At 42.3% G+C, this 18,672-nt stretch overlaps 1 protein-coding gene across 1 annotated transcript in view; it reads left to right on the top strand.

Moving 5' to 3' along the window:
- DGKQ (diacylglycerol kinase theta) overlaps positions 1-18,672 on the top strand; it is a 290,718-nt gene that overhangs the window by 230,319 nt on the left and 41,727 nt on the right. Inside the window, exon 16 of the mRNA XM_082243121.1 lies at positions 2,145-2,296. Coding sequence (XP_082099247.1) covers positions 2,145-2,296 — 152 coding nt within the window. The remainder of the gene's footprint in view (positions 1-2,144; positions 2,297-18,672) is intronic.

The following is an 18,672-nucleotide window of genomic DNA, read 5'->3' as shown; positions in this document are numbered from 1 at the left end:
TTTACACAAATTGATACTGATCAGCAACTATAGTGGTTTTCTGCACATAATTATCATACAATTATCTGCTGATTTAAGATTAAAATGATCCAACCTACCATTTTAATTGATCCCTCTAGGAACTTTTTAAGATGTATGTTAAAAGTGGTTGTACACTCTTACATATACCCAGTAAAGTGACTGGCCTCAGCTGATGCACAGAGATGAAACACATACTCCTACATAAGTTGTACCTATCTATCTGCAGCCATCTGTCCTCTACATGCATTTAAAGTGCTGAAATAAAAGCTTGGCTGAGCGTTCAGAAGAAAGGGGGCGGAGAGCTGAAGTTAAACTCTGCAGAGTTCAGTGAGGAGAGCTCTGACAGCTGATTGGAGGGAAGGGACAGCCCATAGGAACAGAACTGAGGCTGACAATCTGCTGGAGGTCCCTCCCCTGTCACCTTTTTTTCTTTTGGTGTCAGGAAAACTTGTCAGAAGTGATTCATGCTGATAACAGAGGAATGAAGCACTAGGCAAAGGTGACACTTAGTTCTCTTAATTAAGACAAATACACACTATAGAGGGATATGTTTTGTTCGTATTGCATGTTTGAGGTTTACAACCACTTTAAAGGACACATCCCAGTTTACCAACACCTGCTGTAGCCCTCTCCCCAGCCCTTCTAGACTAACCTCCACAAAGCCCAGCTTCTTAATTTGTACAGTCACAGCCCTTTCTGGTGTTCGCATTCTCATAATATTCCCTTGACTTGAATGGTGACATATACTGAAGATCCCTGCCTAAAGAGAAATTATGTGTGATTGAGGCGGGGGTGAGGGTTGTCTAGTTTAGATTAGGTAAACTTCGACTTGTCCTTTTAGGAGGGGAAAACATGTTGGTGCTGAAGGTATTTAGCATTTTTACTGAAAGAAGTAGATTGTTTTGTTAAGGTTAGAACTAGAGTACAGAATCACATAATGACTTTTATACAGGAAAATGGTCACAACCATTTATGTTAAAAAAAAAAAGCATGATTAGCATGGTTTAATTGCACACCAAATGAAAATGCTCTTTCTCTTATTAACCACTTAAGGACTTAAGAAGGTTTTACCCCCTTAATGACCAGGCCATTTTTTACGATACGGCACTGCGTTACTTTAACTGACAATTGCACGGCCGTGCGATGCTGTACCCAGATAAAATTGAAGTCTTTTTTTTTTTTTTCCACAAAAAGCACTTTCTTTTGGTGGTATTTTTATTTTTTGCGCTATAAACAAAAAAAGAGCGACAATTCTAAAAAAAACAATATTTTTTTACTCTCTGCTTTAAACATTCCCAATAAAATAAAAAAAATATATATAATTTTTTCATCATTTTAGGCCAATATGTATTCTGCTACATATTCTTGGTAAAAAACAATCAATTAATATACACTTATTGGGGTTTGCACAAAAGTTTTCCCGTCTATAAACTAGGGGATAGATTTATGTCATTTTTATTTATTTCATTTTTTTTTTTTACCAGTAATGGCGGTGATCAACAATTTTTAGCGGGACTGCGACATTGCGGCCGACAGATCGGACACCTAACTGACATTTTTTAGACTTTTTGGGGGGACCAGTGACATTACTACAGTAATCAGTGCAAAAAATATGCACTGTTACTGTACTGACACTGGCAGGGAAGAGGTTAGCACCAGGGGCGATCAAAGGGTTAAATGTGTGCCTAGGGAGTGCTTTCTAACTGTGTGGGGGATGGGCTCACTGGATGAACACAGAGACCTGTGTTCCTAAATAGGAGGAACACAGGACCCATGTGTTCATCAGTGACAGAACAGCGGTCTGCCGTTTTTACATTGGCAGACCCACGTTCTGTCTCTATGGGGAGCGATCGCAGGTGCCCAGCAGACATCGCAGTCGCTGGACTTGCTGTTTGGCTCCCCTCTAGCCAATTGGCGTTTGCCTCCGGCGGCACGCCCACACTAACTGCTACACAAAGCGACGTACATGTGCGTTGTTTCGCGGAACAGAGCCGACCTGTCGCAGTATAACTATGGTGGCTGGTCGGCAAGTGGTTAACACAATTTCCATCCTGACAGTCTATAAATCTGTGTGGCTTGCAGCGACTCTTTTATGTAATCATTTTTTGTGTGTTTTTTTCCAGCATGAAAAATTACCTCAGAGTTCATGTCCTCTTCTGGTATTTGTAAATCCTAAGAGTGGAGGCCTGAAGGGCCGCGACCTCCTCTACAGTTTCCGCAAAATGTTGAACCCACATCAAGTCTTTGAACTGACCAATGGGGGTCCTCTTCCTGGGTATGTCTGAACATTTTATACCATGTTTTGTTATAGGTGCTTGTAAACATCTCACAATGAACATCCTCCTCTGAGGGTTTTGCTCTGCTGCAGTTGAATAGTAAAACTGTCCCTTCTAATTCTAATTGTAAAAAACAGATCCTATCAATTTCATTGATGGGATCTGTGTTCATTGAGAACACAGCTCCTGATCTTCATAACCTTTGGGTTATACTGCCCCCTACAGGAGTAGGACACTAGGCAGAAAAATAATCTGGCTACACCTAAGGGCAATCCCAGGGGGTATATTCCCTCTCCCCGCTATAGTTGCTCACTTTTTTTCTGCCTAGTCAGGAGTAAGGACCTAGTTCCTTGCTGGGATCTCTGGCCCTGGCAAATTTTTTTAGATAGAAATTTTTTTAGATAGAAATTTTTTCTCCTGGTTTTTTCCTGTGAGCTCTACAGTCAACTGCCAGACTGAGCAATGGGCTGGATAATCTAGATCCAATGGTCACCCCATTCTGGCCTCAGCTCCACGCTAGGTTGGCCGTGACATAGCCCCACTGGACAGGGGCTGGCCTGCGAGGTAAACACCTCACAAGGTTGCATACGACTGAGTCTCGGCCCGAGTCACATCGTTCCTCCTGGCCGACAGCCCCCATATTTCGATGGCGAGGGGTTCTGCCTGGAGCGGTGCCTGCCTGGTTCCTGGTATTGTGAGTAGCTGTCCCCCCTCTCCCTCTTAAGGGTTTTGGGGTAGATGTGGGCCCCTCCTTGGGACAGTTGGACCCCCAGGTTCCCCTCCTTCCCATCAGGCACCCCCCCTTTTATCTGTCCCCCATCCTACCCCCCCTCTTCCCCCTATCCTAGGGCTGTGTGGGTGGTCTTGTCCACCTCCTGGGGTGGGGGCAGGGCGCTGTGCTGGCGATGGGGGCTGGGGGGGGTGTGCACGCCGCTGGCAGCCGTACGCCGGCTGTGCAAAGGGGGGGTTGTACCTGGTGGGGACTCTTGCCAAGGCCCCCAGTCCTGCCTGGGTCTGTCCTTGAGGCCTAGAGATCCCTCCTGGGCTGCTATTTTGCTGTAGTTTGTGTAGTCTGGTGGCCATTTTGTGGTGGTTTGCCATTGAAAATAGCTTCGGCCATAATAGTGGAGCCCTGTTGGCGGTGGGAGCCCCTCCTCATCCCCTGGGGATGACTCCTGGATCTTTTCACTTCCTGGTTGCCGCACGTGGAGTGCAGATTATCCTGGTGGCCGCAGGTGCCTGTTTCTGCTGGGTGGTGAGTCTGGTGGGGTTCTCTCCCTCTCTGCTGAGGATCGCTTAGCGCTTGTGCCTGGCGACCGGGTGGTGCTGCCAGCGTGGCGGGGGTTGTCCCTTTGCAGTGTTTTACACTGTCTCATTAGATCTTGAATCGGATTTGGCCGCTGCGGATGTGGGTCACCCTGCTGGGTCTGTGACCACGGGCCCGGAATCCTCAGATAGTGAGAATGATTCCTCCACATCTGCAACCGCGCACAAAAAGACGCTGTTGGAAGCGTGATTGTATCTGTACATGAGACCTTGAAGATGGAGGATGTAGCTGCGGCAGAGGCGCAGGTTCCCTTTGGCATTCACAAGCCATCCAGAACGGCAAAGGTATTTCCTTTCCCTGCCTATACTGACAGAATTGTCACTAACGCGTCCCCATGGGCTCCCTAAGTGATTTACTTGGCGTTACCCCTATGAGGAGTCCCTTATTAAGAAATGGACTGTTCCATCGCTGGTGGACCCTCCGGTTTCCAGATTGAACAAGCCAACCATGATTAAGTGTGAACCGAGCTTTATGCTGGCCATAGACATCGATTTTCGGAGGAGAATATTCATACGAAAAATCTTTGTACATTCGCTGAATGAAAGAATGTTTGAAAATTTCACTTGCTTCTACCATTCAGTTTTAAAGTGAATGTCATTTCTGAATGAAAACCACATACACTGTCTCAACATTCCTTTTGACCAGGAAGTTTTCTATTCTCTTTCGAATCTTCCCATCACTGTGGTTGAAAACGAACATCAATTTGACCCCACTAATGATTTGAAAATCGAACAAATGTTCTTAAAATTAAAATTTTCTTTGAAGGAAGACATTGTTTTTGTATGGCCAGCATAAGTGACAGCAGGCGCAGGGAGCTTTTATCAAGCCACTTGCCTATGACAAGTGAGTCTGTCATACATAATATAATACAGTTCTATCTGAAAATCAGAAAAAAAAAAATATATATATATATAAACATATATGTATATAAATATAAAAAAATGTATTCTACAACCCTGTAAAAATTGCCAGGTTTTTTAAATGTAAAAAAATCAGACTAAGATAAATCACTTCAGAGTTGTTTCCACCTGTAATGTAATTTATAATCTGTGCAAATGAATTAAAAACAAACTAAAATCTTTAAAGGGGGAGTGGGGGAATAGAACACAATAACATGGTTGCATAAATATACACACCCTTAAGCTAATAGTTTGTTGAACCACCTTTTGATTTGATGTGACAGCATTTCATCTTTTGGGGTAGGATTCTTTCAGCATAGTACATTTTGTTTCAGGAATATTTGCCCACTCTTCCTTTCAAAAACACTTTAAATCAAATTGGATTGGTGCTTACAAAGCAAGGAAGGGTACAGCAAAAATTTCCAAGGTATTAGATCTACCATAGAACACAGTGAAGAAGGTCATCAACAAGTGGAGAAAATATGGTACTTCTGTGATATTACTGAACTGAACATTCCTCCAAAACTAATGAAAAAACAAGAAGAAAATTGTTCTGGGAGCAGGGTATATAAAAATCAATGATTTAAAAAAAAAAAATCAAATCTGATTTTTTTTAATTAAATCTGATTTATTTTATTGTTACCAAATGTATTTTAATGAAATGCTTTTGGAGTAAAAATGTATCTAAAGATATTTTTCCATTTAAGATACATTATTATTTATTTATTCAGCATGAAATGGAGCTTAGTTATGTAGCACGAGGCTGTATATTCTTCAATATTTACATTTTTGGTAAATTCATTCAATCAATCCAGGCTCTGCAACCTAAGATAACATGCGCTGCATTGATACATTCACACAATTTTACTTTATCCCATTGTTTTGCAAATCTATGTACACTACAAATTGTATAATTGAAAAGGTTCTGATATCGCAGTTTTATTAACCTGACACCTTATTATTCTAAATAGGAAACCTTCATTTTGTTTGCAAATATTAAAAATTCTAACTACCAGCAAGAATCAGCAAGAAGTCCTTTCTTTTAAAGAGTACCTGTCATTTCAGATCCATCATGGCAGCGACTCTTAGCGGGCATCCACTCACCTGCTCCCGCCACATCCCTCACCTTGTTTCACTGCCATGTCACCAACTGTCCCATTAAAGTGAATGGGACTGTCGGTGAGTCAACAGCGGGTCAGAGGAGGAGCCACTGTGGGACAGAGATGACAGCTGCTCTTTAAAAATTATGATTTAAATGGACTTGATTTAAATCAAATCCACCCTGTCTTGTAGGCTGTCAAGGGGTCCCCAGCAACATTGAAGGAGCTGCAGGAATATCTGCCAAGTACTGGTTGTGTACTACATGGGACAACAGTCAACCATATACTTCATATGTCTGGGCCATGGGGTAGGGTGGCAAGACAGAAGCCTTTTCTTATTAAGAAACAAATTCAAGCCTGGCTACAGTAAACAAAAAGCTACATCCAGCCTGCCAAAAGCATGTTGGAAAATGTGTTATGGTCACATTTCAGCACGAAAGTGACCCAATGCATACCCCCAAATCAACAGAAGAATGGCTTCACCAGAAGAGAAATAGTTTTGGAATGACCCAGCCAGAGCCCCGACCTCAATCCAATTAAAAAATCTGCGGTGTGACTTGAAAAGGGCTGCGCACAAATGTTTAAACTGAGAAAATGTATAATTTTAAGAGAAAAATACGTTGATTTTAAATGTCATGGCATCAACACATCTCAAAAAAGGCCATGTTTACCAGTGTGTGGCATCCCCTTCTTTTTTTAACAGTCTGCAAACGTCTGGGGACTGAGGAGACAAGTTGCTCAAGTATAGGAATGTTGTCCCATTCTTGTCTAATACAGGCTTCTAGTTGCTCAACTGTCTTAGGTCTTCTTTGTCGCATCTTTCTCTTTATGATGCACCAAATGTTTTCTATGGGTGAAAGATCTAGACTCCAGGCTGGCTATTTCAGTACCCGGATCCTTCTTCTACGCAGCCATGATGTTGTAATTGATGCAGTATTTTGTCTGGCATTGTCATGTTAGAAAATGCAAGGTCTTCCCTGAAAGAGACGACGTCTGGATGGAAGCATATGTTGTTCTAGAACTTGGATAAACCTTTCAGCATTAATGGTGCCTTTCCAGATGTGTAAACTGCCCATGCCACACACACTCATGCAAAACCATACCATCAGAGATGCAGGCTTCTGAACTGAGCACTGAGAACAACTTGGGTTTTTGATTCGTCTGACCACAGAACAGTTTTCCACTTGGCCTATAGAGTTTTAGTCGGCAACGGTGAATGGCACGGTGGATTGTGTTCACCGAAAATGTTTTCTAAGCCTGAGCCCATGTTGTGATTTCCATTACAGTAGCATTCCTGTATGTGATGCAGTGCCGTCTAAGGGCCCGAAGATCACGGGCATCCAATATGGTTTTCTGGCCTTGACCCTTAGGCTCCGTTCACATGTCAGCGTTTGGATCGCGGGCAGAACCGCCGCGGTTCCGCCCGCGATCCGGAGATTTATTGCAAATCGCGGGACGCCTAGCGTTGCCCGTTGATTTGCAATAGCCCCCCAAACGCCGAGCGATGTTGCCGCGATTTCCACCTGCCGAATCGCGGCAACATCGCGCAAACAAAATCGCGGGACGCAATACGCTCCAAAGAAGCTCTTGTACTTCTTTGGAGCGTATTGCGTCCCGCGATTTTGTTTGCGCGATGTTGCCGCAATTTGGCAGGCGGAAATCGCGGCAACATCGCTCGGCGTTTGGGGGGCTATTGCAAATCAACGGGCAACGCTAGGTGTCCCGCGATTTGCAATGATCTCCGGATCGCGGGCGGAACCGCGGCGGTTCTGCCCGTGATCCAAACGCTGACATGTGAATGCAGCCTTACGCACAGAGATTGTTCCAGATTCTCGGAATCTTTGGATGATATTATGCATTGTAGATGATGATAACTTCAAACTCTTTGCAATTTTTCTCTGAGAAACTCCTTTCTGATATTGCTCCACTATTTTTCGCCGCAGCATTGGGGGAATTGGTGATCCTCTGCCCATCTTGACTTCTGAGAGACACTGCCACTCTGAGAGGCTCTTTTTATACCCAATCATGTTGCCAATTGACCTAATAAGCTGAGAATTGGTCCTCCAGCTGTTCCTTATATATACATTAAAATTTTCCGGCTTCTTATTGCTACCTTTCCCAACTTTTTTGGAATGTGTCTCTCATAAAATTCAAAATGAGGCAATATTTGGCATGATTTCAACATTTGATATGTTATGTATATTATATTGTGAATAAAATATAAGTTTATGAGATTTGTAAATTAGTCCATTCCTTTTTTACTCAGAATTTGTCCAAACTTTTTTGAAATTGTGTTGTGTGTGTGTATGTGTATATATATATATATATATATATATATACATACAGTGCCTTGCGAAAGTTTTCGGCCCCCTTGAACTTTGCGACCTTTTGCCACAATTCAGGCTTCAAGCATAAAGATATAAAACTGTAATTTTTTGTGAAGAATCAACAACAAGTGGGACACAATCATGAAGTGGAACAAAATTTATTGGATATTTCAAACTTTAACAAATAAAAAACAGAAAAATTGGGCGTGCAGAAGTTCAGTGAGGATCTTTGAATGATCCAGTGTTGACCTAAATGACTAATGATGACAAATAGAATCCACCTGTGTGTAATCAAGTCTCCGTATAAATGCACCTGCACTGTGATAGTCTCAGAGGTCCGTTTAAAGCGCAGAGAGCATCATGAAGAACAAGGAACACACCAGGCAGGTCCGAAATACTGTTGTGGAGAAGTTTAAAGCCGGATTTGGATACAAAAAGATTTCCCAAGCTTTAAACATCCCAAGGAGCACTGTGCAAGCGATAATATTGAAATGGAAGGAGTATCAGACCACTGCAAATCTACGAAGACCTGGCCGTCCCTCTAAACTTTCAGCTCATACAAGGAGAAGACTGATCAGAGATGCAGCCAAGAGGCCCATGATCACTCTGGATGAACTGCAGAGATCTACAGCTGAGGTGGGAGACTCTGCCCATAGGACAACAATCAGTCATATACTGCACAAATCTGGCCTTTATGGAAGAGTGGCAAGAAGAAAGCCATTTCTTAAAGATATCCATAAAAAGTGTTGTTTAAAGTTTGCCACAAGCCACCTGGGAGACACACCAAACATGTGGAAGAAGGTGCTCTGGTCAGATGAAACCAAAATCGAACTTTTTGGCAAAAATGCAAAACGTTATATTTGGCGTAAAAGCAACACAGCTCCTCACCCTGAACACACCATCCCCACTGTCAAACATGGTGGTGGCAGCATCATGGTTTGGGCCTGCTTTTCTTCAGCAGGGACAGGGAAGATGGTTAAAATTGATGGGAAGATGGATGAAGCCAAATACAGGACCATTCTGGAAGAAAACCTGATGGAGTCTGCAAAAGACCTGAGACTGGGACAGAGATTTGTCTTCCAACAAGACAATGATCCAAAACCTAAAGCAAAATCTACAATGGAATGGTTCACAAATAAACATATCCAGGTGTTAGAATGGCCAAGTCAAAGCCCAGACCTTAATCCAATCGAGAATCTGTGGAAAGAACTGAAAACTGCTGTTCACAAACGCTCTCCATCCAACCTCACTGAGCTCGAGCTGTTTTGCAAGGAGGAATGGGCAAAAATTTCAGTCTCTCGATGTGCAAAACTGATAGAGACATACCCCAAGCGACTTACAGCTGTAATCGCAGCAAAAGGTGGCGCTACAAAGTATTAACTTAAGGGGGCTGAATAATTTTGCATGCCCAATTTTTCAGTTTTTTATTTGTTAACAAAGTTTGAAATATCCAATAAATTTCGTTCCACCTCATGATTGTGTCCCACTTGTTGTTGATTCTTCACAAAAAATTACAGTTTTATATCTTTATGTTTGAAGCCTGAAATGTGGCAAAAGGTCGAAAAGTTCAAGGGGGCCGAATACTTTCGCAAGGCACTGTATATATATAAACATTATGACTACTGGCAGGTAAAGTGAATAATTGATTATTTCGTTACATTGGCATCTAAAGGCGGGTGGGATATATTAGGCAGCAAGTGAGCATATTGCCCCTGAAGATATGTTGAAAGCAGAAAAAAATGGGCAAGCGTAAGGATTTGAGCGACTTTGACATGGCCCATATTGGGTAATGGGTAGACAAATGGGTGAGAGCATTTCCAAAACTGCAGCTCCTGTGGGATGTTCCCGATCTGCAGTGGTCAGGACCTACTAAAAGTTGTCCAAGGAAAAAAAACTGACGGCAGGGTCATGGGCAGGCAAGACTCACTGATGCATGTTCGGGAGTGAAGGCTGGCCTGTGTGGTCTGATCCAATAAAAGCGCTATTGCTAGCTCATATTGCTGAAATTGGTTCTGATTGGAAGGTTTCAGAACGCACAGTGCATCACAGTTTGTTGTGTATTGGGCTGCATAGCTGCAGACTGGTTAGAGTGCTCATGTTGACCTTTGCCCACAGCCAAAAACACCTACAAACAGGAACGCGAGCATCAGAACTGGACTATTGAGCAGTGGAAGAAGGTGGCCTGCTCTGATGAATTCAAAATTGGTTTGAGGAATACAAAAACAAGTTTGAGGTGTTTACTTGGCCTCTAAATTCTCCAGATCTCCATCCAATCAAGCTCTTGTGAGATATCTTTGAAAAACAAGTCCAATCAATGAAGGCCCCCACCATGCATCTTACTGAAATTAAAGGACCTGTTGCTGACAGCTTGGTGCCAGATACCACAGCATACCTTGAAAGGTCTAGTGGAGTCTATGCCTCGATGGGTTATGGTGGGTGGTCATAAAGTTATGGTTGATCGGTGTGTGTATGTGTATATGTAAATTCACTAATTTTCTGACTTTAGCATCATAGGTAAACAAATGTAATTTTTCCCAGCAAGTTCAAAATCCTCTTTCTTCATTAGAATAATTAATGTCACGTGAAATATTATGATCCCATTTATTTATAGGTTATCACGCTGTACAAAAATAGAAATTGAATTGAGTGGCAGGGATTTGTGGTTTGCACTTTCGCTATATCTCTTGGTAACGTTACACCCTTGTATAGTATAAAGACAGAGCAGAATGCAGGTAGAATAGATGACATGCCTAGGAATGTATGTTTTCTGTTTTGTGCATTTGTTTGTTTCTATAGCAATAGATAGGGAATGAGACAAGGGGTGGACTCATAATTTCCACTTGTCTAGCATGAGTCAAAATCTAAAGTGTGAGAATGAAAGTTAAATAAGCTTTGTTGTGTATTGCGGATATGTGTCTTTCCATTGTCTCAACTACTGTAAATGTTTGTACTTTTTCTTTTCAAATATGCAACGCTGTGAAAAAATAAACTTGAGGCAGCTTTACATTTTTTTTTTTTTTTTAAATATAAAAGTATCTATTCAAGAGAATTCCCTGACTCTTAGGCCCCTTTCACACTTGTGCAAGTTGTCCTGCAACTTGGGACTGCAGAATCGCATGACAAGTTGTACTCCATGATTTCCAATGAGTACCGTTCATTTTTTTTATTCCATAAAGTTTATTGAAGGATGAATAAAGATACATCGTAACCAAGTTCAAGTAGAGCTGCACGATTAATCGTAAAAAAATTGCGATCTCGATTAACCCCCCCCCCCCCCCCCCGACGATCTTAACATGACATTTGCTCGCTTCTTTACATAGCTGTGAGGGAGCAGAGAACAGCTGTCAAAGAAAAGAAAAAAAGAGCCTCTCGCAAATGCCTATCAACATCAGTCTCCCAGTTAAGTATAAACACAATGCATACAATGTATCTTTTCGTTCCGTCTGCTGGAGGAGGGAGATATAAACTCTTAGTGCCGGTTCACACTTGTGCGATGCGGGAACGCTGCGAATATGCAGCGTGATCCCGCATCGCATCCGCACCTGCCATATGCGATGCGCAGGGGGTGTCAATTAAATGTTAACGACACCCCCAGTTTGATCGCATATCGCAGTGCGATCTGACAGTTCGCACAGAATCGGATCACACAAGTGTGAACCACTGTGCGATCCGATCCTGATGTGGCTGAAAAAAAGCGTCCTGTCCGTCTTTGGTGCGGATACAGTGCGAATTCAGCCATACAAAGTGTATGGCTGAATTCGCATCCGCACATGAGATCGCATGTAATGAAGGAGCAGTGCGCTCCGAATTACAAGCGATCTCGCAAGCCGCACAAATGTGAACCGGCACTTAGGCTCGGTTCACATTTGTGCGATGCGGGAACGCTGCGAATATGCAGCGTTACCCCGCATCCCATCCGCACATCTGGCAGTTCACACTGCCATATGCGATACGCAGGGGGTGTCAATTAAATGTTAAAGACACCCCCAGTTTGATTGCATATCGCAGTGCGATCTGCTAGTTCACACAGAATCGGATCGCACAAGTGAACCACTGTGCGATCCGATTCTGAGGCGGCTCAAAAAATGCCTCATGTGCGAGTTTGCTGCGGATGCGCTGCAAATTCAGCCATACAAAGTGTATGGCTGAACTCGCATCCGCACAGGAGATCGCATGTAATGAAGGAGCAGTGCGCTCCGAATTACATGCGATCAGTGCATCCGCACAAGTGTAAACCGGCTCTCAAAGACTAAACCTTTTTCTGACACTTGTTGCTTGCAAGTTAAAATCATTTTTTTTTTTTTTTGCTAGAAAAGTACTTCGAACCCCCAAACATTTATATATTTTTTTTTAGCAGAGACCCTACAAAATAAAATGGCGATTGTTGTAACATTTTATGTCACACTGTATTTGTGCAGCAGTCTTTCAAATGCAATTAATACACTTTAATGAATAAAAAAAAAAAAAAACGAAACAGTAAAGTTATCCCAATTTTTTCTATAATGTAAAAGATGATGTTACGCAGAGAATCGTGAGAGAATCGTGATCTTTATTCCAAGCAAAAAAATTGTGATTCTCAATTTGATTCTTTTATCCAGAATCAGGCAGCTCTACTTCAAAGTAGTGCACTACTTTGGGTTGATTTTAATGCATTTTGAGGTCCATAGACATACAGTGCCTTGTGAAAGTATTCGGCCCCTTGAACTTTGCGACCTTTTGCCACATTTCAAGCTTTAAACATAAAGATATAAAACTGTAATTTTTTGTGAAGAATCAACAAGTGGGACACAATCATGAAGTTGAACGAAATTTATTGGATATTTCAAACTTTTTTAACAAACTGAAAAATTGGGCGTGCAAAATTATTCAGCCCCCTTAAGTTAATACTTTGTAGCGCCACCTTTTGCTGCGATTATAGCTGTAAGTCGCTTGGGGTATGTCTCTATCAGTTTTGCACATCGAGAGACTGAATTTTTTGCCCATTCCTCCTTGCAAAACAGCTCGAGCTCAGTGAGGTTGGATGGAGAATGTTTGTGAACAGCAGTTTTCAGTTCTTTCCACAGATTCTCGATTGGATTCAGGTCTGGACTTTGACTTGGCCATTCTAACACCTGGATATGTTTATTTGTGAACCATTCCATTGTAGATTTTGCTTTATGTTTTGGATCATTGTCTTGTTGGAAGACAAATCTTCGTCCTAGTCTCAGGTCTTTTGCAGACTCCATCAGGTTTTCTTCCAGAATGGTCCTGTATTTGGCTCCATCCATCTTCCCATCAATTTTAACCATCTTCGCTGTCCCTGCTGAAGAAAAGCAGGCCCAAACCATGATGCTGCCACCACCATGTTTGACAGTGGGGATGGTGTGTTCAGGGTGATGAGCTGTGTTGCTTTTACGCCAAACTGAAAGTTTTGCATTGTTGCCAAAAAGTTTGATTTTGGTTTCATCTGACCAGAGCACCTTCTTCCACATGTTTGGTGTGTCTCCGAGGGGGCTTGTGGCAAACTTTAAAGACACTTTTTATGGATATCTTTAAGAAATGGCTTTCTTCTTGCCACTCTTCCATAAAGGCCAGATTTGTGCAGTATGCGACTGATTGTTGTCCTATGGACAGAGTCTCCCACCTCAGCTGTAGATCTCTGCAGTTCATCCAGAGTGATCATGGGCCTCTTGGCTGCATCTCTGATCAGTCTTCTCCTTGTATGAGCTGAAAGTTTAGAGGGACGGCCAGGTCTTCGTAGATTTGCAGTGGTCTGATACTCCTTCCATTTCAATATTATCGCTTGCACAGTGCTCCTTGGGATGTTTAAAGCTTGGGAAATCTTTTTGTATCCAAATCCGGCTTTAAACTTCTCCACAACAGTATCTCGGACCTGCCTGGTGTGTTCCTTGTTCTTCATGATGCTCTCTGCGCTTTAAACGGACCTCTGAGACTATTACAGTGCAGGGGCATTTATACGGAGACTTGATTACACACAGGTGGATTCTATTTATCATAATTATTCATTTAGGTCAACATTGGATCATTCAAAGATCCTCACTGAACTTCTAGAGAGAGTTTGCTGAACTGAAAGTAAAGGGGCTGAATAATTTTGCACGCCCAATTTTTCAGTTTTTTATTTGTTAACAAAGTTTGAAATATCCAATACATTTTGTTCCACTTCATGATTGTGTCCCACTTGTTGTTGATTCTTCACAAAAAATTACAGTTTTATAAATTTGTTTGAAGCCTGAAATGTGGCAAAAGGTCGCAAAGTTCAAGGGGGCCGAATACTTTCGCAAGGCACTGTAGGCATTGCTTCAAGACCAGTCAAAATCGTGGTAAAATTGCACGACTTCTAGGTCGCATAAGTGTGAAAGGGTCCTACCGCAGCCACCCACACACTGCATGTTCTGTCTTTAGTACATGTGGCAGTGGCCTGAATATCTTTTATTACACATATTTAAATATTATATATTTGTCACCCAATTTTTAACCAGTGTAATTGTTGCAGATGGTCTGGTGCGAATTATCTTTGAATAAATGCATGTCAAGATGTACTGTTTTCTTCATATTGGTTGTGTAAGAAAGGGGTCGCCTCTAGTTTGCCCTTGATTGCTGATTTTTTTGTCAAATTTGGTTACACTTGTTTTGCTCTTGGATATTTCTATTATAACGCTTCTGATTTCAGTTTATCATAATGGCACTCCCAAAATAGTTACTAGAGTTACAGGCCAGCACCAAGCCTCAAAATGTACAAATTGCAATAACTTGTTCCATCTCTAGCAACCAGGTGACGCTGCCCCCTTTTTGAAATCATCGATTAGGGCATGCTGGGTCGATGTCACAAGGGGGTGGACTCACTCAGTGGCCTCACCCCTTAGTTTATTTATTTAGCAGTGGGAGGCAGAGACCTTCATTGTGGGTTTTTTTTTTTCTGGGTTGGGGGCCAGCGTTCGTCGTCCTTGACGATGGATCTACACCAGCAGACATATATATTTTTAAAATTATTTTTAAATAAAGCACTTGTAAAAAAAGCTCTCTGCGTTCTTATTTACCTTCTGCCACTTTTTTGGTAAATGAGTAGGGGTATGAGGGCATGTGGCCTGGTATGCTTCAGGAGTCAGGACACTCTTTTCCTCCCCTTTCCTGGCCTGCCATGTTGCATGCTCGAATAAGGGTCTGGTATGGATTTGGGGGGGGGGGGGGGGGGCCAAGCCATTTCTTCATTTTTTTTTTTTGGCGTGAGCTTCCCCTTAAAATCCATACCAGAGCCTAAGGGGCCTGAAAGGGACTGGGGGAGGACCCCCACATTGTTTCACAACTGATGATTTATCCGTTGTTAGGGAGGCAGTGACCGGCTTTCTTGCCCGCTTCCCAATAACCAGCTATTTACTGGCTGTTAGGAACACTGGCATTCCTGCTCCTTAATGCTACTAAACCTATCTTAAACACGGGCAAAAAAACGCTAAAATATAAGCGCCTTTTTTTTTTTTTTTGCAGTTTTTAGCTTTTTGCTGTGCATGAAGCCTTTAAAGGTGCAATATAAAATAAAGTTTATTTTATTATTATATCTGTATTTAATAGAGAGATTGGTCTTTAGCTTCTAGGCACCGTAGAATTCTTTCTCTCCTTCAGAATAAGGGTTATGTAGGCGAGCAATGACTCCTCTTTTAACCCCCCCCCCTCCCCCCTCCAAGTGTGTTGAAATATTTACATATTTTGGGAACTAAACATTTTTTGAACCTTTTGTAGTACAGAATCGAGTACCCATCAGGTCCCAGGCTCTTCCCCAAGGCCATATTCTTTATTGCCTCGTCCCCTCCTCGTGTGATCGGGGCCTCCAAATATCTCTTCTCTGGGTATCCTTGGGAGGTCGAGTCCCCGCAGGTATTCCCGCACGGCAAAGTCTTCCTTTCCTCTCTCCCTACCCTCCTCTTTCTGTCTAACATTATAGAGCTGACTATAGTATGAGAGGAATACCCCAGCAATTTCTGGGGATGAGTGCACTCTTTCCCCTTTCTAATTTTCAGTCAAAAGATGCATTTTTTTTTCCCTCACTGCTTTTGCCAGCCATTTCCCAGATTTGTTCCCCCCATTGATACTTCTTTTTCATGACTATGTGAAATGCGCTTTTTGTCTCTTGTTCCAGAAGTGCTGCTAACTCCCCTCTCTTCTCAATTAGCTATCGCTTCTCTGGGATACCTTTTGGGTCTAGTCCGTTGTTCCAGCATGTGGATCTCCCTAAGTAGATAATTCATCCTCTCCTTTTCCCTCTTTTTTTTTTTTTTTTCCCTATACCTATTAATATCCCCTTTACATAGGCTTTGTGGGACTCCCACAGGGTAGCTTGCGAGATCTCTGGTGTATCATTAATAGCAAAAAAAAAACTCTCCAGCTCCTGTCCAACCTTTCGCGACTACCTTTGAATCCTGAATGAGCGAGCCATTCAGTTTCCAGGTCATTTCTCTGGGTGCCACTGACACGAATTCTAACTGAACCGTTACTGGTCAGAGAGTGTAATGGTCTGAATAGTCGCGTCTTTAAGGGAGGCTAGCAGTTGATCTATTAAGATATAATCAATCCTTGAATAAGACCCATGTACTAAGGAGTAACAGGTACAGTCCCTAACATATGCAAAAAGGGTCCCAGTCAAAAAACTGGTTGGTGGGGGGTAGTCCTTCACCGACTCATCCCAAAAGGGGTGTGGGGAACCTATGGGAGTAGAACCATCAAAAACAAAATGGAATGGGAGTAACCATTCACAAGATAAGGCGATACCCACGTGGTGTGAAGGGTAAAAATAAATACTTTATTCAAAAATTGAAAATTAATAACATATTGTCACACATATCAGCAAACACAAATCACAAGACATGACATTAAAATGATTAAAAGAACATCCCAATGACAGTGCAGGTGAATGAATACAGGGGATATGTCACTCACAGCTGTAGAATAAGCAAATATCAAAACACCTGCTATGCTGTGAAACACAATAGCAATGTGATAGTTAGCATTAATTGCATGACTTGGAATCAATCTGAAAACCACAGTAAGTGTATCACATTTCAAAAAATCAGATTCAGTATTGCAGGTGTGGATCGCTCTTCAGGTGTGGATCGCTCTTCACAGTGCTGTATTTCAGATAAAGCAAAATGAGCAGATCCAATTAATCAGCATAGTAAGAGGACACACCTAATTAAACATTTGCTGGTGTAAATACAAAGTTCATCCAAAGGGAGATTCTGAGACTGACTCTAGGTGAATGGAAAAACAGTATTTTCCACTAATGTCAGGTATTCCAATCGAAGAGTATAATAGCTGAAAGTTCAAGCACACATCCACCTTGGATGGACAATTCAATGCAGATATAGGGGAGCCTAAGCAGGATAATATTATATCACCCAAACATGGGGAGTGTGATACTTACTGCTTCTTGTCACTTGTGCCCCCAATATGAAGTTCCAAAGTTGACCGTGACCAGGCTGATGATAAGAACTTAGGAGCCAGTTTCAGTGTGTCCAAATGAAGTATCTGTGTTAGCAAGGGGAGACGAGGCTGAAGAGGGTGATCCCATGAGCTGGCTTCTCCTTTTTCCAATATAAAGTGCGGTGAGTATGGCAGCTACCGCCCATCAGTGTCTCTCCACACACATCGGTTTGTAAGGCTTCACGAGCAGCTCAGAGCACACCTGCCTGTCATCTGGGAGTAACAGCCGTCACTGGATGACACGTTTGGTCCGCCATGTGGTGAACTTCTTCCCTAACCTCCAGATGTCTAATCCTGCAAGCATCCACTAGCTGATATTCTCCCAGAAATCTCTTTATTTTGTAGTAGGAGACGGGAAAAAAACTGGCGATAAATCCACCTGCGGGTCCAGACCCATGTTAATCTCCCGCTACAATAAGCCTTCCTTCTTTATATGTCATCAGTCTTTTCAAGATTTTCTTCAATAACTTATTTGGCTCTCTATTAGGGGAGTAACTATTTGCAAAGGTACAATCCATATTAAATAGCCTACCCTTGATAAACCAGAACCTCCCCTAAGGATCTGCCAGCTGCTCCTTTACTATAAACACAGTGCTCCCTTCAAATACAATAGCCGCTCCCAATGAGTGGCTCGAAGGTAAGTCCCCCAAAAAAAACACATAGGGAAAAGGTGAGATGACAATCTGATCCCTGAGGCTTGTGTTATACGTGTCTCTTGTGAGCATACCACACCTGCCCCATAGTGGTGACGTTCTTTATTTACCTTATGTCTTTTTGGGGGTATTCAAGCCCTAACGTTATGACACCAGATATCTTGCAATCAAGTTGACTTATCAGCTGATGTGGGAGAGAGACCTGGGCATAGCTCCTGAGGTGGAGGACTAGCACAAACGGAGCACACCAATTCAGAAAGGCATTTTAAACATTGTTCTGATTGAGGCTAGCTACAAAGTGCATGCTATATGTGGTACCTGATATCTGAATGCCTCTCGAAAATGTATCCAGGCTCGTCGGCCTTCTGCTTCAGAGAATGTGGCCAAATTAGCACGTTTCTACACACATGGTGGACTTGTCCTAAAGTGCGCCGCTTTTGAATGAGAGTGCATGAGTTTTTTTTTTTTCTCGTTACAATGGTCAATATTATTATAGACACAAGTATTGCCCTACTGAATATGTCCCGAGACACATACAGCCTTAATATATTTCATGACTCGCGAGGATAATGCTAAATGAAAAAATGGTTAGTGTCTT

The sequence above is a fragment of the Pelophylax lessonae genome, assembly GCF_965119305.1.
Source record: "Pelophylax lessonae genome assembly, chromosome: 1".
Lineage (NCBI taxonomy): Eukaryota > Metazoa > Chordata > Amphibia > Anura > Ranidae > Pelophylax > Pelophylax lessonae.
The sequence above is the reverse complement of the archived record's forward strand: the minus strand, read 5'-3'. Positions and strand labels throughout refer to the sequence as shown.